The 25,714-nt window shown below is 45.9% G+C and overlaps 1 protein-coding gene across 2 annotated transcripts in view; it reads left to right on the forward strand.

Moving 5' to 3' along the window:
* Window positions 1-23,648, forward strand: part of LOC138651748 (myb-related transcription factor, partner of profilin-like) — a 47,978-nt gene extending 24,330 nt beyond the window's left edge. The window contains exons 4-6 of one of the 2 annotated variants that reach the window (XM_069742210.1): window positions 15,281-15,386; window positions 17,109-17,591; window positions 21,449-23,648. In XM_069742210.1, coding sequence (XP_069598311.1) covers window positions 17,165-17,591; window positions 21,449-22,149 — 1,128 coding nt within the window. In that variant the 5' untranslated portion in view covers window positions 15,281-15,386; window positions 17,109-17,164 and the 3' untranslated portion in view covers window positions 22,150-23,648. The remainder of the gene's footprint in view (window positions 1-15,280; window positions 15,387-17,108; window positions 17,592-21,448) is intronic. The other variant, XM_069742211.1, reaches the window with a different exon arrangement.
* The last annotated feature ends 2,066 nt before the right edge of the window (window positions 23,649-25,714 follow it).

The raw sequence follows: 25,714 nt of genomic DNA on the forward strand, positions 1-25,714 counted from the left end.
TTTACCACGTACCACCTTGCACCCCAAAATAGCATTCACCTCGTAATCGTCCGTAGACGAACCCGATGTCCCAGCAGATGACTCGGAAAACCGGGACATGTATACGGGTTTCAAGAGGGACACATGAAAGGTGTCGGTGATACCCAGGCGTGGCGGAAGGGCTAAACGATAGACCACAGGATTAACCTGTTCGAGGACCTTAAAAGGACCCAAGTAGCGAGGTGCAAACTTAGTGGACTCCACTCGCAGCCTGATGTTACGGGCGGAGAGCCACACCAAGTCGCCAGGAGCAAAGGTCGGAGCGGGGCGCCGATGTGCATCGGCGGAGGACCTCATTCTCTCCTTGGAGGCCCGAATGGCATCCTGAGTGCGGTCCCAAATATCCCGTGCCTCCACAGCCCAGTCTGCCACCCTGGAGTTGGCGGAAGACACGGGCATAGGCACAGGTACCCGCGGATGCTGACCATAGTTAAGGAGAAATGGGGTTTGTCCAGTGGAGTCGGCCACGGCGTTGTTCAGCGCAAACTCTGCCCAAGATAGCAAGGATGCCCAGTCATCCTGCCTGGCTGAGACAAAATGTCGCAGATATGTGACCAAGGTCTGGTTGGCCCTCTCTACCAACCCATTCATCTCGGGATGATATGCAGAAGAGAGATTTAACTCAATGCTGAGAAGACGACAAAGCTCTCTCCAGAACCGAGACGCAAACTGGGGACCCCGGTCACTGACAATTTTGTCCGGCATACCGTGTAGGCGGAAGATGTGTTTTATGAACAACGCTGCCAAGGCCCGTGCAGAAGGTAACCGTGGAAGCGGGACCAAATGCACCATTTTAGAAAAATGATCGGTGACAACCCAAATGATGTTACAGCCACGAGACTTGGGCAAACCCACCACAAAGTCTATCCCGACCATCTCCCAGGGCCTGTCTGCCACCAGCAAGGGATAGAGAACCCTGCTGGCCGTTGTCGAGGAGATTTATTTTTGGCACAGGAGACACATGCCTGAATGTAATCTCTGACATCACGAACCATATGTGGCCACCAGTACGACCTCGCCAGTAGCTCAGATGTCCTTTTTGTCCCAAAGTGTCCACCCACCCTGGACGAATGAGCCCAAGAGAGAACCTCCGGTCGCAAATCAATGGGTACAAAAGTCTTGCCCGGAGGCACAGACTCTAGCGAAACCGGAGCTACGGTTCTCAGGCTCTCAGAGGGGACAATAAGCCGAGGCTCCCCTTCCTCCTCCTCAGATGACACAACAGAGCGAGAGAGGGCGTCAGCACGAATGTTCTTCTCCCCAGCGAGATAATGGAGGGTGAAGTGGAACCGGGAGAAGAACAAGGACCATCTGGCCTGGCGAGAATTTAGCCGCTGGGCTGTTTGCAAATATAACAAATTTTTGTGGTCCGTGAAGACTTGAAAGGGAAAGCGAGCCCCCTCCAAGAGATGTCTCCACTCTGAGAAAGCCAACTTCATCGCTAGCAACTCCCTGTCCCCGATGGAATAATTCCTCTCCGCTGGTGTGAAGGTCTTGGAGTAGAAGTGTCAAGGTAAAAATATATGTCTTTATACCCTTTTGTACTTTTATATATTCTTATGCTGTGAAACAATAAGTTTTTCCCCTTTGCTTGCTAAATGCAAATTTAACTGTATTTAAGATGGCTGCCAGTATTCACTTTTGCCTTAGTTTTTGTACTTGCCAAGAATCTACTTTCGTTTCTGAAGCTGAAGTATCGTCCCTGGAGAAATGGAAACTTAACAAGATGTGGACAAAGGAAGATTCATCAGATGATGTCATAGCCAATCAGAGGGACTGAATACTAGATACATTGCTTAAACCCCGCCTAACCCCGCCCTCTGCACACCTTCCCCCAATGGACTATATAATGTTATGTATATGAAATAAACAGTTCAGTTGCTGTGACGTTACACACGAGCGTGCAATGAGTTTGAACCAGCATTGTGTCTGACTCATTCTTATCCGGTACCAACATGCTCCTAATCTGATTTGGAATGACTGGTGGATGAAGGGTATTGTCGTGACGACCCCGACAATTTGGCGCCCAACGTGGGGCGTGGCCCGCGATCCGAGACCCCCTGGACCCATGCCTGGACGTCCGTGGACGACACCCGTAGTGGCTGACCTCGAGGACTGATCACCCTCCAAACACGGTAAGTGGAGATCGCATACTATGTATGTGTCACACTTGCTAGTGTTTCAGCCATTATTGGTTAGTCTGTGGTCTCCTTGGGTCTGGGGAGTGACTGGTCGAGTGGTGAGACCGAGCGCGATCCCGTGCCACGCTTCGAACCAGCAACTGAGAGACGTCGCACTCTGCGCGTCCTCGTGTACACCACACCTCCTCCACCGGTCATTGTACTCCATTCAACCACCCTACCCGTGACTGTTGCCTAGTAGTGATAGAGTGAAAGATTGAGAAGTTTGTGGATTGGGATAGGAGACGTAGCCTCTGTGATATTGCACGCACATACATCGGTAATTAAGACGTCCCAAGAGGGGGACCACCAGAAACACTTGCACACACTTGCACATATCGGTAATTAAGACGTCCCAAGAGGGGGACCACCAGAAACACAGTGGAGGGGTCTCACTAGGAGACAGCCTCCCAACGTTTAGAATATCGTGACAGGACAGACTGTAATCACTGGTGTTCAGGTTAGGGAAAAATATTGAGCGCGAGGCTCTTTATTTATAGCACGTGGAGCGCGAGGCTCCGTGCTAAGGACACAAGTGTTGCTGTCGCTGTCAGCGGCCTACTGCAGAAGGGCGTAGTATTCTGTGAGTCATGTTACGTCTCTTAAAGAAGAAGTCCGTGCCCCACGAGTTAGATGAGGATGCTGTGGAAGTCAAGACAATAGTAGAGTCACGGGAGGGCAAGAAGGCAGTCAAGAATGTCGAGAAGGTGTACGAGCATGTAGGATTGCCCTCGACAGGGAGATTGCAGCTGTCTACATGGCACCATCTCATAAAGAACGAGCAAAAAGGTTGATGGAGAGGAAAGATGAAAGGATGCAGAGCCCGTGTTTGGCTATAAAATACCTCAATCATTAGTTTTTCTAGGGTGTTCTGGCAAATGAGTTGTGTGAAGGTTTTGTAGAAATTAATTGAGTCTGAGAACTGCTGTATTTCGTCACACTGTGTGGTTTTCCGAGACACCCAATGGGAGGGGTGAACCCGTGCGTGAATTGTTTGTGATTTTTCCTCTTTGTGCTGCCGGCCAGAGAAAGGGGGGCCAAAGTTTCCAGAAGAACTTAACCCAGTCTGTATCAGCAGCTGCAGCGATCCTCACTCGCTCTCTAGTCCCCCTCCCCTCGCAGCTTCAAGGACACAACTCGCAGCTCGCTTCCTTATCAGTGGCCCAAGAAGCAGAAGACTTCAGCTCCAGCTCCCCCTCCCTTATGCAAATCTAGTCTCATATTCCAATATTCATTTTAACCCTGTGTCTGGAAATCTCTCTCGCCATGTTAATTCTCAGACCAAGATAGGACAGATGGATTTGTAAATATTGCGGTCAGACAAACCCAGACTGAAGAAATACTTGTATAATCTGTGCTGCAACCTGACCTAAGTGAATTACGCTGATTCCTGATCACATGTAGTGATATAAAAAGCTGACACAGGATAGTGGGTAGTGGGGACATTAATTTTGGGAGTAAGCTGACAGTAATCCTTTTGGGAAGGAGCTGTAGACCAGCATGTCATGTCACCCCCAACCGGTTATCTAGTCACCCCCACCACCAGAGAACCAACCACACCAGGTAGTGTAAGACAGATACAGGAGTATTATCCCTGGAAGCCCTCTGACTGGCTAGCTACGCTAAAATAATTGGCTGACCCTGAGAACAAACCTTTCCCAATATACAGACAAAGATAATATGATGGACGTATAAGTGCACCTGAGCAGACCTAGAGAGTTGGTGAGCCAAGATGATGGTCAGATGGTATTTATGTTATATAACCCCTATGTAGATGAGTATAATGAGATGTATATCTTACATGCCCTTTCCACGGTTATGATGGCCCTGATAGGCCCAGATCCACCCTCAATAATGCCTGTAGAAAAAAAAAAAAATAGGGGGGATAGTCAGTTAGACTATGCCTATGTCACGTTACTTCAGTATGTGGGTAATTTTTTTGTTTTTTTGTTGTGTACACAGACAGAGCAGGAAGCCATTGTTGCCACTGTTAGTTTTCGCAAGTATCTGGCAGATCTGAACTGTCGGGCTTCGGCCTTGAAACTTCGGTTCTGCCTTGGTCAAGTGATATTTTTGGGTCACTGTCTCCTTCAGGGTGCCAGACACCTCACAGAAGAAAGAAAAAAATAGCCGTCAGCTCCCTTCCATTCCCAAAAGATGAGACTGAACTCCAGCGTTTTCTTGGACTATGTACTTATTGTTGTCAGTGGATACCGGACGCATCCCGCATAATGTTACCTCTCTACAAGGCCCTTGAAAGACTGTTCAAGATATGGTGATGATTTTGGCAGATTTCACACATGATACACTGTTACTACAGAAGACACTGTAGTGCACGCAGCTGCACTCCCTCCCTCCCTCATTGTCAAGACAAGAAGCAGAACGTCAGGCTCTGTCTACTACATGTACTTTGGCCAAGGACAGGCGGGCTAATAAATACACAGACTCATAGTAAGCATTTGGTATTGCTCATGATTTCGGAGCCTATGAACCAATCAAGGATTTGTTACTACCGCCGGGACTCAGTGAAGAATGCTGAAGCTGTTAAAACCCTCATGGACTCAATCAAATTACCTACTCAGGTGGCCATTATGAAAGTTAAGGAGCACGGTACTATGGAACAGTCCACAGACTGTTGGTAATGCCTCTGCGGATATGCAAGTAAAAGCCGCTGCTCTCCTACCCGTTGAACTGACCATACCAGCAATGGTGACCACACGCTCTCTGCGTAAACAGTTACAAGAAACACTGACTCTACAGGAACCTGATGATCTATGCCAGACTGAGGTTTTCTACCGGACCCCGCAAGACCGCTTAATGATGATGCAGAGAATGTCCCCAAAGGAAGAAGTGAAGCAGTGGAAAGCTGATGGAGCACGTATGGACAATGGTCGCTGGAAAAAGGACCAACTTGTGTGTCTCCCTAAGCAGATGTACCCTGCTATTGTCACGTGGGCGCATGGGCCCACACATCGAGGTATCTGTCAGACCTGCAATCCCGGTCAACTTCAACGTGTACCCCAAAGCATCTTGCTAAGCCCGACTATCCTTTCCAAAGGCTCCAGGTGGACCTCATCATGTTGCCGAAGTCTGGAAGGTATGACTATTGTCTGGTGGTTGTCGACATGTTCTCCAGTTGGCCAGAAGCATTCCCCGTTACCAACGTGACTGCAAAGACCACAGCAAAGAAACTGGTGATGGAAGTTATATGCAGATATGGTGTTCCAGAAGTTGCTGAAAGTGACCAAGGCCCGGACTTTCCTTCTCGTGTATCAGGAGGTTCTGACAATGCTTGGATCCACTGCAGCCCTCCATACTCTCCACAATCCAGTGGGAAAGTTAAGAGGCTGAACGGCACACTGAAGGGACAATTGACCAAAGTGATGCAGGAGACTACGGCTCCATGGCCAGGGCTCTTACACATTCGTACTACCCTATTGCAAAATATGGCCTGTCCCCATATGAGATATTGTTTGGTGCTAGGTTCTCAGTTGCAAATTTCCAGTCTCAGTAGTTGTCAGAAGAAACTGACCGTGCTGTTCAATATGTTATTCAGTTTAGTAGAAATGTTGCTAACACCCATGTTTTAGTTTCTTTTTCCCTTCCAGATTCAGCAGAAACCGATATTGGTCACAATTTGATGCCTGGTGGTTTTATGGTCGTGAAAAGCTATGTCAGTAAACTTGAAGGAAAGAGCATCTGGATCTACGCTTTACACTGCAAAAGAGACCGGACCAGCGCTTAGTCACAGTGGTGATCGAAGGAAAATGTTGCTGTTGTTTTTGGTCCTGAGGCTGGGGGCCATCCTCGCCCCTACCTCCTCGGCCCCTATTGTAAATAAGAATTCCGGTGCCACTATTCTCTGGGTAAACCTAACGGCCCCGGTAAATATCTGGTGATTTGATTTCTGCGATGTAGTCAAGTGCCCCGAGACTCAGCGGGTGGTAGAGGGAATTATCCAGTATTATATATGTGTTACCAGAGATAACAATTGTGCTGGGAAGATATTTTCATAATGTGTTTAATAGTGGATACTATGGGAATTTAGGCCATATACAGCTCCAGGTGCAAAATATAGTTAACGAAGTAATCCCCATTCCAGGTCTCAGTTGGCAAGAAGTTTTCTCCATAGAAACACAAACAGTCCCAAGGACAAATTTATGGTTAGAATGGGTAAGATACAATGTACGAGTCCAGAATATCTCTGTAGGATATGTTGCTTGTGCTGCAGCGAATACACATCTATACACATATGCATTGTTTTTTCCTGATGACAATACCACTGTCTGTGTTATGAAACTGTTGAAGGGTCTAAAGTCCACTGATTGCTCAGATTATGTCTCACTAATTCATGAAGCACCTAAATTAAAGGTCCCAGGAGGGATAACCGTGTTAGCTGATAATTATACCTGCTATAATTCCCATGACACTACAGGTACATCAGTAGGGGTCTTCAAGACAGGTTTGTGTAAAGAGAACAGTTCCCTAGATACTGATTTCCTAACTAATCATACACGGTATATGTACGACATTTATTGGTTATATGGAGATGGTAAGCTCCGTCCTAGGTTGCCTAATGCCTGGACAGGTCAATGCACCCTTGTTAAACTAGCTATGCATTTCAAGATTTTGCCTTGGGATCCAGAGACACCTGATGAATATACCAGAATGAGGAGAAGCCTTGATCAGCTCCACATGAGTTATGAAGAAGATCCATTGTTATATGTCGATGGCGTTGGAGTGCCAAGGGGGGTGCCTGACCAATTTAAAGCCGAGAACCAGATCTATGTTGGCTTTGCTTCTTTAATCCACAGGTGCAGATTAATAAGAATGTTGATTGGATCAATTACACATATTACAGTGAACAAAGGTTTGTCAATTTTACCTGTGATGCTTTCCAGGGTATAGTTGAGGAATTGGGCCCTAATACTAGAATGACCCTCCAAAACCGACTAGCCCTTGATATGATCTTAGCTAAGGAAGGAGGAGTCTGTGGGATGGTGGGAGAGGAATGTTGTACCTATATCCCTCAGAACTCTGGGGTAAATGGAAAGACCATGATAGCCCTTAAGAAGATAAATGGGTTAGTAGCAGAATTAAAATCTAATGCTGGAGTAGACACATCTTTCTTTTCCGGTTGGTTGGGTGGGCTCAAGGGATTCCTTCAACAAGCTTGTCTAGTACTGATTGCCCTTCTTGTAGTTGGATCAATAATCCTCTGTTGTGTTATTCCCCTGTGTAAAAAGATTATCACTAAGGCAACTCCGACTGGCACCTTCCTCAACCAAGAAGTAGACCCACTAGAGTACAATGGCACTGATCCGGGGAAATCCCTAAGTACGTCCCCCTCAAGAAGATAGCACCTGAGAGTAAGGGGTATTGTCTAAGAGATTTAGTTTAGGGACAGCAGGAGAACTCCATGTGAAGCTAGTGAAGGGTTCAGCTGCCTGGAGGCCTCTCACAAGGGGAGAGCTTCTGAGGTGTCTGGATGAAGAAATCCACCTCCCCTTTCCCCATCACATGGACAGTCTCAAAGGATCTTTCTTCTTAGGGAAAAACTTAGTGTTTAGGGGGGATTGTCAAGGTAAAAATATATGTCTTTATACCCTTTTATACTTTTATATATTCTTATGCTGTGAAACAATAAGTTTTTCCCCTTTGCTTGCTAAATGCAAATTTAACTGTATTTAAGATGGCTGCCAGTATTCACTTTTGCCTTAGTTTTTGTACTTGCCAAGAATCTACTTTCGTTTCTGAAGCTGAAGTATCGTCCCTGGAGAAATGGAAACTTAACAAGATGTGGACAAAGGAAGATTCATCAGATGATGTCATAGCCAATCAGAGGGACTGAATACTAGATACATTGCTTAAACCCCGCCTAACCCCGCCCTCTGCACACCTTCCCCCAATGGACTATATAATGTTATGTATATGAAATAAACAGTTCAGTTGCTGTGACGTTACACACGAGCGTGCAATGAGTTTGAACCAGCATTGTGTCTGACTCATTCTTATCCGGTACCAACATGCTCCTAATCTGATTTGGAATGACTGGTGGATGAAGGGTATTGTCGTGACGACCCCGACAGAAGAAGCAAGGATGCTTCCGACCTTGAGCATCCTTTTGGAAGAGGACTGCTCCTGCACCAACGGATGAGGCATCCACCTCCATTATGAATGGCTTATCAACATCAGGACGATGTAGGATGGGAGCGCTAGCAAAACGGGACTTAATAGAAGAAAAGGCCCTGGAGACCTCTTCTGACCACAATTTTGGATTTGCTCCCTTCTTGGTGAGGGCTACCAAGGGAGCTACCAAAGTTGAGAAGTGGGGAATGAACTGGCGGTAATAATTAATGAACCCCATAAAGCGCTGCACCGCTTTAAGAGAATGGGGTTCTTGCCAGTCCATCACAGCCTGTAGTTTGGCAGGATCCATAGCCAATCCCTGGGCGGAGATGATATAGCCCAGGAAAGGTAAAGACTCCTGCTCAAACATACACTTCTCCAACTTTGCATAGAGAGAATTTGCCCGTAAGAGGTCGAAGACTCTGCCAACATCTCTCCGGTGGGAGTCAATATCTGGAGAAAAGATGAGAATATCATCCAGATAGACTACGACCGAGGTGGAAAGCATATCCCGGAAGATGTCATTGACAAAGTCTTGGAAAACGGCTGGGGCATTACAGAGCCCGAAGGGCATCACCAGATACTCATAGTGCCCATCTCTGGTGTTAAATGCCGTCTTCCATTCGTCCCCCTCACGGATGCGAATCAGGTTATAAGCACCCCGCAGATCTAATTTGGTAAATACCTTAGCTCCCCTTAGCCTATCAAAAAGCTCAGAAATCAGGGGCAGCGGGTACTTATTCTTAACGGTGATGGCGTTAAGACCCCTGTAATCTATGCAAGGACGTAATTCTCCATTCTTCTTCTGCACGAAGAAGAACCCTGCCCCTGCTGGTGACACTGACTTCCTAATGAACCCTCTTGCCAAATTCTCCTGGATGTATTGGGACATGGCCTCCGTTTCCGGAAGAGAGAGGGGATAGACACGTCCCCGAGGAGGTTCTGCTCCAGGCAAGAGATCTATAGGACAGTCATAGGGGCGGTGAGGCGGAAGGGTCTCCGCAGCCTTTTTGGAGAAGACGTCTGCATGGGACCAATAGTATTTGGGAAGAGAAGAGAGATTTGCGGGTATCTCAGTGGTGGAAACCTGAACGCACTCTTTCACACATCTGCCCTTACAGGATTCACTCCAACCCAATATCCTCCCAGAGGACCACTCAATATGTGGGGAGTGGAAACGGAGCCAGGGTATTCCCAGCAGAATCTCATCCATTCCCTCGGGAAGGACAAGAAGGGAAATTATCTCCTGGTGGGATGGGGACATAGCTAACGTGAAAGGAACAGTCTGGTGTGTGATCTGAGATGGAAGTGTCGACCCATTCACTACCCTAACAGTCACCGGTTTGGCGAGCATCACCAGAGGTATTACATGGCGCAGAGCAAAAGCTGAGGAGATGAAATTCCCCTCAGCTCCAGAATCCACACAAAGCTCGACTGTTAGAGAGTAAGAGCCTAATATGATTGTCCCTTTGAAGGACAGCTTGGAGGAAAATGCCGCTGTGTCTAGTGAACCTCCTCCAAGGGTTACTAGACGCGATCGTTTACTCGACCGCCGTGGACATTTATTGGCATAATGTCCTTCTCGTTGGCAATTTCTGCAAACCACGGGTACTCGAGCGGTCCGAGACTTAGGTCCCGCTCGAGAAACCTCCATGGCCTCATGGGAGTCGGACGCCTAAACGGAAGATTCCAGAGGTCTGGCGAAGGTGGGAGCCAGCCGAAACCTCTGCCTACACTGGGCCCGCTCCAACCTCCGCTCGTTAAAACGGAGGTCGATGCGGGTAGATATAGAAATAAGCTCCTCCAGTGTGGCGGGAATCTCCCTGGTGGCCAAGGCGTCCCTCACATGGTCTGCCAGTCCTCTCCAGAACACCGGAATAAGGACTTTATCCGGCCATTCCAGCTCAGAGACCAGAGTCCGGAATTGCACGGCGAACTGGCTGACCATGGACGAACCCTGTGTTGTTGCCAACAATTGGAGCGCGGTATCGTGGGTGACACGAGGTCCCAAAAAGACCTGTTTCAGAGCGTCCAGGAAGAGAGGAGCACTCTGCGCCACACGATCATTGCGCTCCCATAGCGGCGTTGCCCACTCCAACGCCCTGCCCGACAAAAGGGATAAAATAAATCCCACTTTCGCCCGTTCCGTAGGAAAACGTGCAGCCAGAAGCTCAAGATGTATAGAGCACTGACTCACGAATCCCCGACATAGCTTACTGTCACCAGCAAACTTGTCTGGAAGCGGGAGATGGGATAAAGTCGGAGCAGGGGTGGCAGAGGACAAACTGGCTGCAGCTACACTTGCAGCCTGAACAGCGACTGCGGTAACATCCACAGCTGAGGTTGTGCGCTCGAGAGCCGTCAACCTACCCTCCAGCTGCTGGATGTACCGCTGTAAACGCTGATCGTCCGCCATTTACCAGCCAGACCCTGGCGCTAGTATACTGTTAGGGCTGGCGGAATGCACCGAGTAAATATAGAGATGTTATTTGGTGCGTTCGCAGCCCGGGGTCCACCGTGCAGGAAAAGAACCTGCTGCTGGCAAACAGCGGCACAATATGGCGGTAGAAGCGAACTCTGTTGCTTCACAGAGTCGCTATAAGGAAAGGACTGTGTCCTGTTAAACTCCACAGGAATACACAGTAACTGCTGAGCAGATAGCAGCTTGTGGTCACGCAGTCCAGGAGGCAAACATACAATCTCCTCACCGGAGGAGCCGGTATTCTAGTGGCTTATTTCAGCCGGGGCCCTGTAACCAAACACACAATCTCCTCACCGGAGGTGCCGGTATTCTAGTGGCTTATTTCAGCCGGGTCCCTGAATACACACAAGCGTGACCACACTGGCGCAAAACTCATGTCATGCATGGATACTAGCGCATGGCCGTGCGGCCATGCGAGCCTTATATAGCTGCAGCAAGTAAAAGACCTTCCTAGAAGGACCAATGAGAGACTGCCATACCTGAGCATGTGACCCTAGATCTCCACTGAGAGATCTTACCCTGGGCATGCTCAGTGTGTGAAAAGCAGGAGTTAGTCCTAGCAGCTATAGGACCTTCCTACCATGTGACCCTCGATCTCCACTGAGAGATCTTACTCAAGGCATGCTCAGAATGAGAAAAGCAGGACTTAGTCGCAGAAGCATCTGCTCGCCGCTGCCCAGCACTGACTTCAATGGCAGAAGCAGGAAAGGCAGCAGTAACTCTTTGTACAGAGTGGGACTGAGCAAGACGCTTGGACTGACGTCTCCGCTGAGCAGGCTCAACTGCGGCAGGAGAGGAATGGGAGACCGCAGCAGAGATGGCCCGAGATTCCCCCTGTGCAGAGGCGGGAACTCGACCCCTAACAGAAGTAGTCTGGTTTGATCAACCAAATATTGCTTGACCATCTTTCAAAACTTTTCCCTCCTTGTGAAAAATACCCTGTCATGAGAGCATGGATGCTGGGAGGGTGTCATGAAATTGGCCCAGGCCTTTGACAGTGTAACCCTGCCTCTGCTGTACCTGGTGTTTGTCTCCCTTACCTCTCCTCCTTGGTTGGGCAAGGAAGCTTGCACCCTGCTGCTAGTGTTGTCTGATGGGAATTGTTTCAACATATTTTCCACAATGGACTTTATCTACAGCACCATTTTAGAAGACCTCTCCGCCTCAGGAAGAAGAGTTACAAAGTTCTCCTTGCAGCGTGGGCCTGGCAGGGTGAACCACAAGTACTCTTTTTTTGTCCAAGATTAATGTAACGCAAGGGTCATGGGAAAGGCAGTTGTACAAGAAGATGGTCATATGTGCCTAGCTCTCTACATCCAACCCTGCCTCCATCTGTTCCTCCTCCCTCTCTTCCTGCTCATTCCCCTCCTCACCCCATCCATGTAGGGGATACAGGACTAAGGTTCTGTGGGTACAAGCCTCTGATCCTATTCAGCCTCCACCTTCTTACTGTTACTCAATCTGTGCTAAGCAGATGAGATGAGGCTGGGTAGTACCTCCCTCTCTCATGTCTTCTTCCTTTTCCATTTGGTCCACATTTAAAACTTCGTGTTTACTTGTCAGTAACTACTATTTAAGTTGGTATAGAAGCGTGTTCCTTGCACTGATTATGGCTTCATCATTACTCACCATTAGTGTTGAGCATTCCGATACCGCAAGTATCGGGTATCGGCCGATACTTGCGGTATCGGAATTCCGATACCGAGTTCCGATACTTTTGTGGTATCGGGAATCGGATCCATATTAATGTGTAAAATAAAGAATTAAAATAAAAAATATTGATATACTCACCTCTCCGGAGGCCCCTGGACATCACCGCTGGTAACCGGCAGCCTTCTTTGTTTAAAATGAGCGCGTTTAGGGACTTCCATGATGTCACGGCTTCTGATTGGTTGCGTGCCGCTCATGTGACCGCCACGCGACCAATCAGAAGCCGCGACGTCATTCTCAGGTCCTAAACTCCTCATTCTAGGAATTTAGGACCTGAGAATGACGTCGCGGCTTCTGATTGGTCGCGTGGTGGTCACATGAGCGGCACGTGACCAATCAGAAGCCGCGACGTCATTCTCAGGTCCTAAACGCGCTCATTTTAAGCAAAGAAGCCTGCCGGTTACCAGCGTGATGTCCAGGGGCCTCCGGAGAGGTAATAATATCAATATTTTTTATTTTAATTCTTTATTTTACACATTAATATGGATCCCAGGGCCTGAAGGAGAGTTTCCTCTCCTTCAGACCCTGGGAACCATCAGGATACCTTCCGATACTTGGTGTCCCATTGACTTGTATTGGTATCGGGTATCGGTATCGGCGATATCCGATACTTTTCGGGTATCGGCCGATACTATCCGATACCGATACTTTCAAGTATCGGACGGTATCGCTCAACACTACTCACCATCTTTGTGGAGTCCTCATAGTCTTGGAGAACCACACCAATGTCAGACATCCATGCCCACTCATTAGTTGTTATGTGCGGAGGCTGACCAGAATACCGACATGCGTGTTAGAGCTGGTATTCCACAACTGGCCTTTGCTGCTCCCAAAGCCTTGCCAGCATGTGCAGTGTGTAGTTCCAGCACGTGGGCACGTCATACACGAGTCGGTGAGCTGGCACTTGTATGCGCTGCCACTTTAGTGCCGGAGGGCAGCATCTGTGGGTGACTTGTGGGGAAATTGGCACTGACGTGGCATACCTTGACCAGAATCTCTGTCAAATCTGGGTAGATTTTCAGAAAAGCTGAACTACCAAGTTGAGCACATGTACCAAGCATGTTAGGCATATTATTCTATGGAGCATCTTATGTGACCATCATTAACCTTTTCTGCAGCATTATATGAGGCATATTTTAATATGGAGCATCTTATGGGGCCATTATTAACCTCTTTGTGCAGCATTAAATGGGGCATATTTTTTGTATGGAGCATCTTATGGGGCCATAATAAACTGAATGGAGCATTATATGTGGAACATTTGTATATGGAGCATTATATGGGGCGTATTTTAATATGGAACATCTTATGAGGCCCATCATGAACTGTATGGAGCATTATATGGGGCTCCTGATTCAATATGGATATTCATAAACACTTAACCTACTGATGTCTCAATTAATTTTACTTTTATTGGTATCTATTTTTATTTTTGAAATTTACCGGTAGCTGCTGCATTTTCCAGCTTAGGCTTATACTCGAGTCAATAAGTTTTCCCATTTTTTTTGCGGAAAAATTAGGGGAGTCGGCTTATACTCGTACCTTATTTTTCGGACTATAAGAAGCACTTTTCTCCTCCAAAAATGTGGACGAAAATGAGAGGTACATCTTATAGTCCGGATGTACCTTCTCTGGCTGTGGATGGGGAGGTGGGGGAGCGGTTTCGGCAGAGCATCGGGTCCCAGGAGGCAATAGCCGGTGGCTGTGGCTAACTCCTGTACCCGCTGCTAAAGAGAAATGAATATTCACTGCATTCCACACCCTAGGCCTCTTATTCGTTATACTGTGCACACACAGGACTGGACAAACACTCTTTCCCTCCAATATGTCGGGTGGTGTCTGTCCTTTTATAACCCTTGATGATGTCACATGGCCAGCCAATAACAGTAATGCCACAACCAAGATGGCTACGGCATTACTATGACTCACAGGCAATCCCCGCATGCTTATTGGCTGTGTAACAGGCGCCAAAAATGTTGGGCGGGAATTTCGTGTTTCACATTGAGCATCGCCCATTGCTAGCCGAGTAATGAGTACATCCGAGCACCGTGATACTCGACTGATAACCGAGAACAAAAGCTCTTTCACTTACCACTAATTATTATATAAGGTCTGGGAGTTATACTCGGTAATTTCCAGCTTCACTGCAAAATAATGGTGCAAAAAAAAAAAAGCCATAAAAGCTTAAATCATCCTCATTTTCTCCAATTAAAAATAAAGAAATGTACAAAAATGAATACATTTTTGAAAAAATTAACTTACATTTGGTATCACAACGTCTGATCTATCGAAATATAAAATTGTTTCATCCATACGGTAAATGTCATTGTAAAAAAACTTTATGGTCTCTGCACCTCTCACAAAAAAAAATGCTATAAAAACTATTCAAAACACAGAACAGTACAAAAATAGAAACAGCAGCCGAAAACAGGTCTACAAACAGCTCCATTCAAGGCAAAAACATAAGACGATGGCGTCACAAACCAAAGTTACTGAAAAGGCTGAAAAAAAAAAAAAGAACAATACCAGTTTGGAATCACCGTAACTCATCCCACAGAAAATAAGCCCTGATACGTCTATGTCTGCGGGGAGATAATGTTCTGGCGCTCTGAAAATGTGAATATTCTAAAGCCAAGTACAAATGGATGTAAATTTGATTTATTATAAACATGGAATAATAATAAAAAAATGCAAAATTAAAAAGTATGTATTAAGAATAAAAAATGTTCTTTTACTAAAGGGTTAAGGAGAATCCTCTGGGCGTGGACGATTCTTTTGTCCTGACTCATTCTGACGGAAAGTGAAAGCGAAGGGTTTTCCTCCAGCTCCAAGAAGCAGGCGACCACGTAAGTTTAGTTTGGATTGTGGACTATGACTTTTTTTTAGTTAAATGAGGGGTGGGAGTGTGTGATTGTATATGAACTACAACCCCCAGCATTGCACGCCTTACTATACAGAGTTATGCCCTGAGATGTATTGTCATTGGACGTCAGGATCCCAGATACTGAACATCAGACCATTCGTAGTGCAGAATTCCCGCCAGTAAGGGATCAGCTGTTCTGACGCCCGGGGCGGGGGGATGAGAATACGCCCCTAGACCTGTGAACTCCTGGAGTTTATTTTACCATGTGATGTTCTGAAAAAGAAGAAGAAAATTCCAAATAAAGTGAAATAATGAAAAAATAAACGCAATTCCGACATTGTTTTAAGGTTTTATTCTTAGAGCCTTCATTGTATGATTCCCCAGGCTGTACGATTACAGCAATACTTGTGTTGTTTTTTGTTTTGCTTTTTAACCCCCTCACAACATTAGATGTATATTTATGTCATAGGTTGGGTCCTTGCCTGTAATGCTGGCTCGCACACACCTTTACCCGCACATGATGACTGATTTTATCAGCCATCATGTGCCTTTAACAGTGGCAGGTAGAGTGAAGCTCCACCCATTGCTGTTAAGCAGTTAAATCCCTCTGTCAATCACTGAAAGCGGGATTTAACAAGCGCTGAGCGGAAGCACATCACAAATCGCTCCCATAGGCGCCTCTGTAAAGTGGCCGATGAATTAACATGACAGGGTCTGCTGAGGACACCCGTCCTTAACATGACAATCCTCCTGTGAACGCCGGCTCGCAGCCGTCATTCATAGGGGATCATGATTTCTGCTACGTATAGTGCAAGTGATTAGATGATTGCAGCTTCAAGTCTCCTAAAATGATTAATAAATTCAGTGAAAAGAAAAAATAAAAGTTTTAAAAAAATATGACAAATTTTTAAAGAAAAACGCAAAAGTTCAAATCACCCCCCCACTTTTGCCCCATTAAAAAAATCACAATAATAAAAAATACACATATTTAGTGTCGCGGAGTTCGTAAAAGCCCATATTATTACTGCCATATGTATTGTAAGAAAAACAGATAGTACAGGGTTAAGTCCTAGCTTTGCAGAGTTTGATTATATGCACCTGCCTAGCTTTTTACTACAACCGGGACCTGTGGTCAATAGATGTGTCAGTCTGCTGAAGAGAGAAGGGTCGAGTATGCAGCTGGTGAGTGACCAGCCAAAATGTGAGCTGTAGCTGAGAGATGTGTCAAGGTCTCTCTCTGAATAGAGACTGCATTGGGCAGCTAGAAAAGCTAAGCAGTCTGTGTGATGGAGCTGCAGAGTAACATGTGGGAGCTGCAGCCTGTTCAGTGTGAGCGGAGTTGAACACTTCTATTTAGCGCAGGTGCTCCGGCCAGAGGGCATGCTGAGACTGGTAGAATTGGACCTCTTCTGTCTAGGAAGTTTTCTCCTGGAGAAGGACTGTAATCTGTTCTGGTGAGCCCTCAGTGACATATGTGCTACTGAATGATCTGTTTATTTGCTCTGATACCTTTGTGCCCAGAAGAGGCTGTTTTTGGTTTTGAATCCCTTGGAGTTTTATGAAAGCAAAAAAAAACTGCACGTCTGGGCCAAACCACATTACCTGTGTGATTGCCACCAAATGTCCACCTGACAGCGTGAATCGCTTCACTATATATACCGTAATTTTCTGCCACATTACATAACCCATTTGTTGCATCCCACAGGAAAAGAGTCACCAGTCTGTACCACAGCCATCAACAAAGCAGAACAGGGGGCAAGCATGGCTCTCCCCGGGATCAGTGGAACAATCACAATACAAACACCCAAGAAAAAAAGAGAAAGGTTTAGTGATGCCGAGAACCAGAAACTTCTAGACACAATCATAACGCATGTTGAGAAACTCTTTGGACCTAAACCAGTCAACGCATCTGGCAGAGCGGCCATCTGGGATGAGGTGGTGAAGGGGGTTAATAAAGTAGGTGGCATGAGGCGCACAGTCCAAGAATGCAAGAAGCGATGGCATGACTATAGGAGGAAAATCAAGCAAGTTATTGATAATTTGAAGGAGCAGTCTTGGATGGGTGGCCCGACGGTGCCTCTTTCCGATGTCTTAACCAAACGGCAGCTAAGGGTCGCTCAGTTTTTTAAATTGGATGCCAGTGACGCCAAAAGAAATAAAACGCATCAAGAATCTTCATCGGATATCGGTAAATATATCATAACATCCTCACTCATGGCCAAGGACAAACTATTGAAGTTATAATGGCAGTATAATGGCCACCACACAGTGCTCCATACATTATAATGGCCACCACACAGTGCTCCATACAGAATAATGGCACAACATAGTGCTCCATGCAGTATAATGTCCCCACATAATGCTCCATACAGTATAATGGCCACCACACAGTGCTCCATACATTATAATGGCCACCACACAGTGCTCCATACAGAATAATGGCACAACATAATGCTCCATACATTATAATGGCCCCACATAATGCTCCATACATTATAATGGCCACCACACAGTGCTCCATACAGAATAATGGCACAACATAGTGCTCCATGCAGTATAATGTCCCCACATAATGCTCCATGCAGTATAATGGCCACCACACAGTGCTCCATACATTATAATGGCCACCACACAGTGCTCCATACAGAATAATGGCACAACATAATGCTCCATACATTATAATGGCCCCACATAATGCTCCATACATTATAATGGCCACCACACAGTGCTCCATACAGAATAATGGCACAACATAGTGCTCCATGCAGTATAATGTCCCCACATAATGCTCCATGCAGTATAATGGCCACCACACAGTGCTCCATACATTATAATGGCCCCACATAATGCTCCATACATTATAATGGCCACCACACAGTGCTCCATACAGAATAATGGCACAACATAGTGCTCCATGCAGTATAATGTCCCCACATAATGCTCCATGCAGTATAATGGCGCCACATAATGCTCCATACATTATAATGGCCACCACACAGTGCTCCATACAGAATAATAGCACAACATAGTGCTCCATGCAGTATAATGTCCCCACATAATGCTCCATGCAGTATAATGGCCACCACACAGTGCTCCATACAGAATAATGGCACAACATAGTGCTCCATGCAGTATAATGGCCCCACATAATGCTCCATACAGTATAATGGCCCCACATAATGCTCCATACATTATAATGGCCACCACACAGTGCTCCATACAGAATAATGGCACAACATAGTGCTCCATGCAGTATAATGGCGCCACATAATGCTCCATACATTATAATGGCCACCACACAGTGCTCCATACAGAATAATATCACAACATAGTGCTCCATGCAGTATAATGTCCCCACATAATGCTCCATGCAGTATAATGGCCAGTGGCGTAACTACAAAGTTAGGGGCCCCGGTGCGAACTTCCAAATGGGGCCCCCCCCCTGCAGCCCTGCCATACAACTCAATGTAACCCCCATAGAATAATGGCCACACATGATGCTCAATACTGTATAACGGCCACCACACATGATGCTCCATACTGTATAATGGCCACACATGATGCTGCATACTGTATAACGGCCACACATGATGCTCAATACTGTATAATGACCCTCCTCCTGTATGCATGGCTCATCTCCCTCCTATCCCATATACATAGCTCATATTACCCCTCCTGTATGCATGGCTCATATTCCCCCCTGCATGGCTCATATTCCCCCCTGCATGGCTCATATTCCCCCCTGCATGGCTCATATCCCCCCCTGCATGGCTCATATTCCCCCCTGCATGGCTCATATTCCCCCCTGTATGCAGGCTTAGCTCTCCGCTCCTGCTCGGCGCGCCGGCTTATGTCCTCCTTCATCCCCCCCCCCCCCGCCCTGTTCCCCCCGTCCCTCATACTCACCTGTCTTCCCACTGCACGGCCGTGCCGACATCCCTCGCGCTCTGTCCAGACTCCAGACGGCGGCGCCGGCGCAGCACCTTCTTCCTGCTTGAGCGGTCATGTGACACCGTTCATTAAGATCATGAATATGCGCATATTCATGATCTTAATGAGCGGTGTCACGTGACCGCTCAAGCAGGAACGAGCTGCAGTGCAGACGCCGAGACCATCGCTGGAGCAGGGTGAGTATTCAAGGCAGTGGCGGCGGCGGCGGGGAAGGGGGGGGGGGGAGGCCCTGGAGCGGGGGGAGGCACTGCCAGTCCGAGCCTGCCTGCCGGGCCCCTGACCTGCCGGGCCCGGTCGCACTGGCGACCGCTGCGACCGCGGTAGTTACGCCACTGATAATGGCCACCACACAGTGCTCCATACAGAATAATGGCACAACATAGTGCTCCATGCAGTATAATGGCCCCACATAATGCTCCATACAGTATATGCTCCATACAGTATGTGCTCCACATAATGCTCCATACAGTATAATGGCAACCACACAGTGCTCCATACAGTATAATGACCCCACATATTGCTTCATAGAGTATAATTTGCCCAACATACTACTCTATACAGTAAAATCAGAACCAGAAATGCATTGGCTACTTGCACATTGAACAAGTCTGTAGGAACCTGTTCACACACCACCAAGAAACTTGAAGACACAAAAGAGCACAGTGAGGTAAAAAATACTGTTGTAAAAAAAAAAAAATCACAGTAATAAGCAAGTGCTAGTCAAAAGACTAAAAAAAAAAAAACGGTATTTAGTTGATACTTTTTTTTGCAAAAAAAATGTATACTAAGCTGCTCCACCAATCGTCAAGGTATACCCTTATAGACCATATTTGCTCTATATGGGTATACCTTGACGATTGGAGGAGCAGCTTAGTATACATTTTTCTGCAAAAAAACTTATCTAAATACCCTGTATTTTTTCAATCTTTTGACTAGCACTTGCTGTGATTTTTTTTTACAACGGAGTATTTTTGACCTCACTGTGCTCGTTTGTGTCTATACAGTAAAATGTTCTACACACAGTGCTCCATACAGTATAATGGCCCCACATAATGCTCCATACAGTATAATGGCCCCACATATTGCTCCATACAGTATAATGGCCTCACATAGTGCTCGAAAAAGTATAATGGGCCCCACATGAAAAAAATAAATAAAAAAAATACTCATCTCAGCTCTTTCCCCCACTACTTCCGTCTCTTCATGATGTCTTCCGGGTGTCTTCCAATCCTCTGCACATCTTGGTACAGCGACGTCATCGTGCCCGCCCTGCTTAAGAAGTCATATGCAGAGGAGGAATGATGAGAGAGGGAGCGTCAGCTGATGCTCACTCCTCCATTATGGCTTTCAACTGTATTGTTCAAAGTGCGATGACCGGTGGGCCAAATATACTTAGGGCACCTACCGGGCCTCGTGGGCCAAATATACTTACTATGTGGGCCAGATTTGGTGCGTGGGCCAGAGTTTGAGATATGTGGATTAAATAATCTCTTAGGCTTATAAATAAGGATTTTTGGCCATATTGGTAATCCGTGACTCCCGGACTAGAACCCTCTTCCTACCTGGCAGCATCGACCTCTTCTGATTTGTACGTCATAATTGCAGCCAGCATGATGTGGCACCAGGTGAACAAATCAGAGGACACACCAGGAACGCCGGTAGGTAGTAGGAGGTTCACCAAGATCAGTCCGTGGCAGTCGAACCTATCGACATGGCCGCTGGACTATGGCCCTGCAAATCTTTCTGCTCAACTAATAAATTTAATTTCTCTCCCCCCAAAAAGGTTGTACCCCTACTGATCACTTCCATCTTGACTCTTGACGTCCTAAACCTTAGCCAATTATTTGTCCAACTGAAGACTGGGCAGTGGGGGGAGGCTCCTGCTGCAGTTATACATGGGTCAGTGAAAAAGACGAAGCGAGACAAGGCTGAGATCCTGAGACCCAACAAGATTATTTTTTATATATTATCAATTCTAAAATGAGACACAATACAATTGAAAAGGAGATTAATGGACGAAGGGCAGGGATTTGTTTACTGTTTTTTAAAGCAATACACTATGCTAATCCATTACTTTGCATTTGTTTCCTTTAGGAGAATGTGTTTCATCTAATGACTCTGCGCTTTCCTCCACCTTTATCATCGAGTCTGATGACGAAATAATGCCCAGCCAGAACAAACCCCTTCTGCCAATGACTTCCTTGCCAAGTACTAGTCATCAGGATAAGTTCATTTCTCAGTCTCACGAGGAGCCTCAGGCTGCGAAAGAAACAAGAGATCCTCCGAGCAATACCAAGGCAGCAGATAAGCCCATACCGCCATATACTGCCCCCGAGTCCCAACTACTATTGGAGACCCAGATGGATCAGTTAGCGGCTCAGCAAAAGGATATGATGGAGGCGTTAAAAAGCATTCAGAAGACTGCAACCAAGAGTCTGAACGTCCAGAACAAAATGTACAACCTTGTAAAGGTCAGCTTTCTAGAGCTGCAGAAAACCCTTCTATCCGGTCAGAAGACGTCACGTGATCGCAGCGGGATCTTGGAACTCAGTCTGAACAGTCTCCACGCTAAACTAGACGAGATGAACAGCGCCCTCAGAGTCCAACAGCTTCAAGAAATGATGTCCAGTGATGAGTCAGAGCTGAGCGGCACCCAAGAGATCAGATCTACTCCTACCGCTGCGTACGCACCAGCAGCAAAGTCTACACCTACCAATACTCAAGCAAGGAAGAGGCCATCGGACCAGTCCGCTTCACCGATGGATTCAATGAAAAAGAAAAAAATATCAAAATGAAAGTCATTAAAAAAAAGGAGGGGATTAAGGATGGAATCACTGGAATATATTCATAAAAAAGGAGGGGATTAATGGTGGAAGTGCTGGAATATAATCATAAAAAAGGAGGGGATTAAGGATGGAAGTGCTGGGATATAATCATAAAAAAGGAGGGGATTAATGGTGGAAGTGCTGGAATATAATCATAAAAAAGGAGGGGATTAAGGATGGAAGTGCTGGGATATAATCATAAAAAAGGAGGGGATTAAGGGTGGAAGTGCTGGGATATAATCATAAAAAAGGAGGGGATTAAGGGTGGAAGTGCTGGGATATAATCATAAAAAAGGAGGGGATTAAGGATGAAAGTGATGGAATATACATTTTTGTGCTTTTTCTGTATTTAGTGTATCTTTAAGGGGTTCTACAGGCAAAATAAAATTGTATCTGGCTCCTTGGTATGATAAAAAAATAACAATATTCACCTCGGCACTCTCCTGGACGGAGCTTAGGTCGCTCAATGGTCTAGGTTCATGATTTGAGACATCACTGTTCAAGCAGCAGGACCGCTGCAGCTTGTGATTAGTCGCCAAAGTCAGGTGACTTCCGCAGTGCATCAAGATATCACCTGACCACTGCAGCCAATCATAGGCTGCAGCAGTCCTGCTGCTGCTTAAATGGGGACATCTCCCTACTGCGGTAAACACACTGTTTATCCAGTGTCAGGAGACAAGTATTGCATTGTTTGTTAGGTTTTAATATACCAAACTGTAGAGAAAACTTTCATTTTGCCCAAACAACCATTTTAAGGGGGTTGTCCACCTTTGGGGATATTTACAGAAAATGCATCTTTTTGAGGCCAATAATCATTTTTATAATTGGTTTATAACAAAAATGTTGCACCACTTACCTCTTATAACCTCAGTTTTTCATTACCTATCGCTCGCTGGTAAAGGAGTTAACTGAGGAGCCATCAGTGAGCTTGTTCTGATGGGCCAACTAGAGTGTGCAGCTCTTTTATGGCTTTTTCTGAACTCCTCTCCGCTCTTTTATGACCACAGACATCAAAAATTTGACAGGTGCAAAAAAGAAGGAATGTAAAAGCAAAAGTTGCAAATTACTTAACGAAACCCAAAGGCAAACTTTTTTAAATGTACTTTTGTTAAAAAGAAAAAAAAAAAAAAATGTCTCGATTGATGGACAACCCTTTTAAGTATCAGAGGTTATTTCTGGGTGGGTTAACATTGTATCTCCCAGCTTTACTTTTGTGGTGGAGGCAAACCTTGGACCCAAATACATTTTGGGACAGAAATCCACCGTACGTCGCTCCTACATAGATTAAGACAAATGCATTATTGGTCTGCACCAAAAGGAATAGATGCTTTCCGCCTACCAGCAGGGGGCCCCGTATAATTCAATGGCGTTATTCACACACATGGTGCAGAAACGGATCCGTATGTATGTATGCAAGAGTTGCAAGTCGGGTTAAAGAATAAAATCAGAACTTATCACCTTCCTCAGGTCCAGATTCAGTGTTGAGATATTAACGCTGCAGACAATCACTGAGCTTGGTGACTCCAGGTAGGGCATTTACAGATATAAAAGTTCCCATCATAGGGCCATTTCAGCTTTCCTCTGTATCGAGCAGTGAGTGAGACCAGCGACATCGTGTCTACAGCTACCTGCACGATCTGCAGATACAGGTCCTTCTCAAAAAATTAGCATATAGTGTTAAATTTCATTATTTACCATAATGTAATGATTACAATTAAGCTTTCATATATTATAGATTCATTATCCACCAACTGAAATTTGTCAGGTCTTTTATTGTTTTAATACTGATGATTTTGGCATACAACTCCTGATAACCCAAAAAACCTGTCTCAATAAATTAGCATATTTCACCCATCCAATCAAATAAAAGTGTTTTTTAATAACAAACAAAAAAACCAACAAATAATAATGTTCAGTTATGCACTCAATACTTGGTCGGGAATCCTTTGGCAGAAATGACTGCTTCAATGCGGCGTGGCATGGAGGCAATCAGCCTGTGACACTGCTGAGATGTTATGGAGGCCCAGGATGCTTCAATAGCGGCCTTAAGCTCATCCAGAGTGTTGGGTCTTGCGTCTCTCAACTTTCTCTTCACAATATCCCACAGATTCTCTATGGGGTTCAGGTCAGGAGAGTTGGCAGGCCAATTGAGCACAGTAATACCATGGTCAGTAAACCATTTACCAGTGGTTTTGGCACTGTGAGCAGGTGCCAGGTCGTGCTGAAAAATGAAATCTTCATCTCCATAAAGCATTTCAGCCGATGGAAGCATGAAGTGCTCCAAAATCTCCTGATAGCTAGCTGCATTGACCCTGCCCTTGATGAAACACAGTGGACCAACACCAGCAGCTGACATGGCACCCCACACCATCACTGACTGTGGGTACTTGACACTGGACTTCAGGCATTTTGGCATTTCCTTCTCCCCAGTCTTCCTCCAGACTCTGGCACCTTGATTTCCGAATGACATGCAAAATTTGCTTTCATCAGAAAAAAGTACTTGGGACCACTTAGCAACAGTCCAGTGCTGCTTCTCTGTAGCTCAAAAGTGGCTTTACCTGGGGAATGCGGCACCTGTAGCCCATTTCCTGCACACGCCTGTGCACGGTGGCTCTGGATGTTTCCACACCAGACTCAGTCCACTGCTTCCTCAGGTTCCCCAAGGTCTGGAATCGGTCCTTCTCCACAATCTTCCTCAGGGTCCGGTCTCCTCTTCCGTTGTACAGCGTTTTCTGCCACATTGTTTCCTTCCAACAGACTTACCATTGAGGTGCCTTGATACAGCACTCTGGGAACAGCCTATTTGTTGAGAAATTTCTTTCTGGGTCTTACCCTCTTGCTTGAGGGTGTCAATGATGGCCTTCTTGACATCTGTCAGGTCGCTAGTCTTACCCATGATGGGGGTTTTGAGTAATGAACCAGGCAGGGAGTTTATAAAAGCCTGAGGTATCTTTTGCATGTGTTTAGAGTTAATTAGTTGATTCAGAAGATTAGGGTAATAGGTCGTTTAGAGAACCTTTTCTTGATATGCTAATTTATTGAGACAGGTTTTTTGGGTTATCAGGAGTTGTATGCCAAAATCATCAGTATTAAAACAATAAAAGACCTGACAAATTTCAGTTGGTGGATAATGAATCTATAATATATGAAAGTTTAATTGTAATCATTACATTATGGTAAATAATGAAATTTAACACTATATGCTAATTTTTTGAGAAGGACCTGTATTATGTGATGTGAACTGAGCTGGAATAAAGCTTTAAAGTCCCCCCCCCCCCTTCCCATTTCAATTTGTTTAAAAAAATAAAAAAAAAAACACTTTACACTTTCCTCACCCTCCCCAGGTCCAATTCTGAGTCGCCACTCTACAGCCAATAACTGAGATCAGTGGCTCGGCCTGAGATGATGGGACGAGCCGCTGATCTCAATGACTGTCTGCAGCGCTGTTAATGTGTCGTCAGCACTGCAGAGAATAATACAGGCTGGAAGCAACGTCGGAGACTCATCGCTGGACCTGGGGAGGGTGAGAAGACCA

Source organism: Ranitomeya imitator, chromosome 10, assembly GCF_032444005.1.
Source record: "Ranitomeya imitator isolate aRanImi1 chromosome 10, aRanImi1.pri, whole genome shotgun sequence".
Lineage (NCBI taxonomy): Eukaryota > Metazoa > Chordata > Amphibia > Anura > Dendrobatidae > Ranitomeya > Ranitomeya imitator.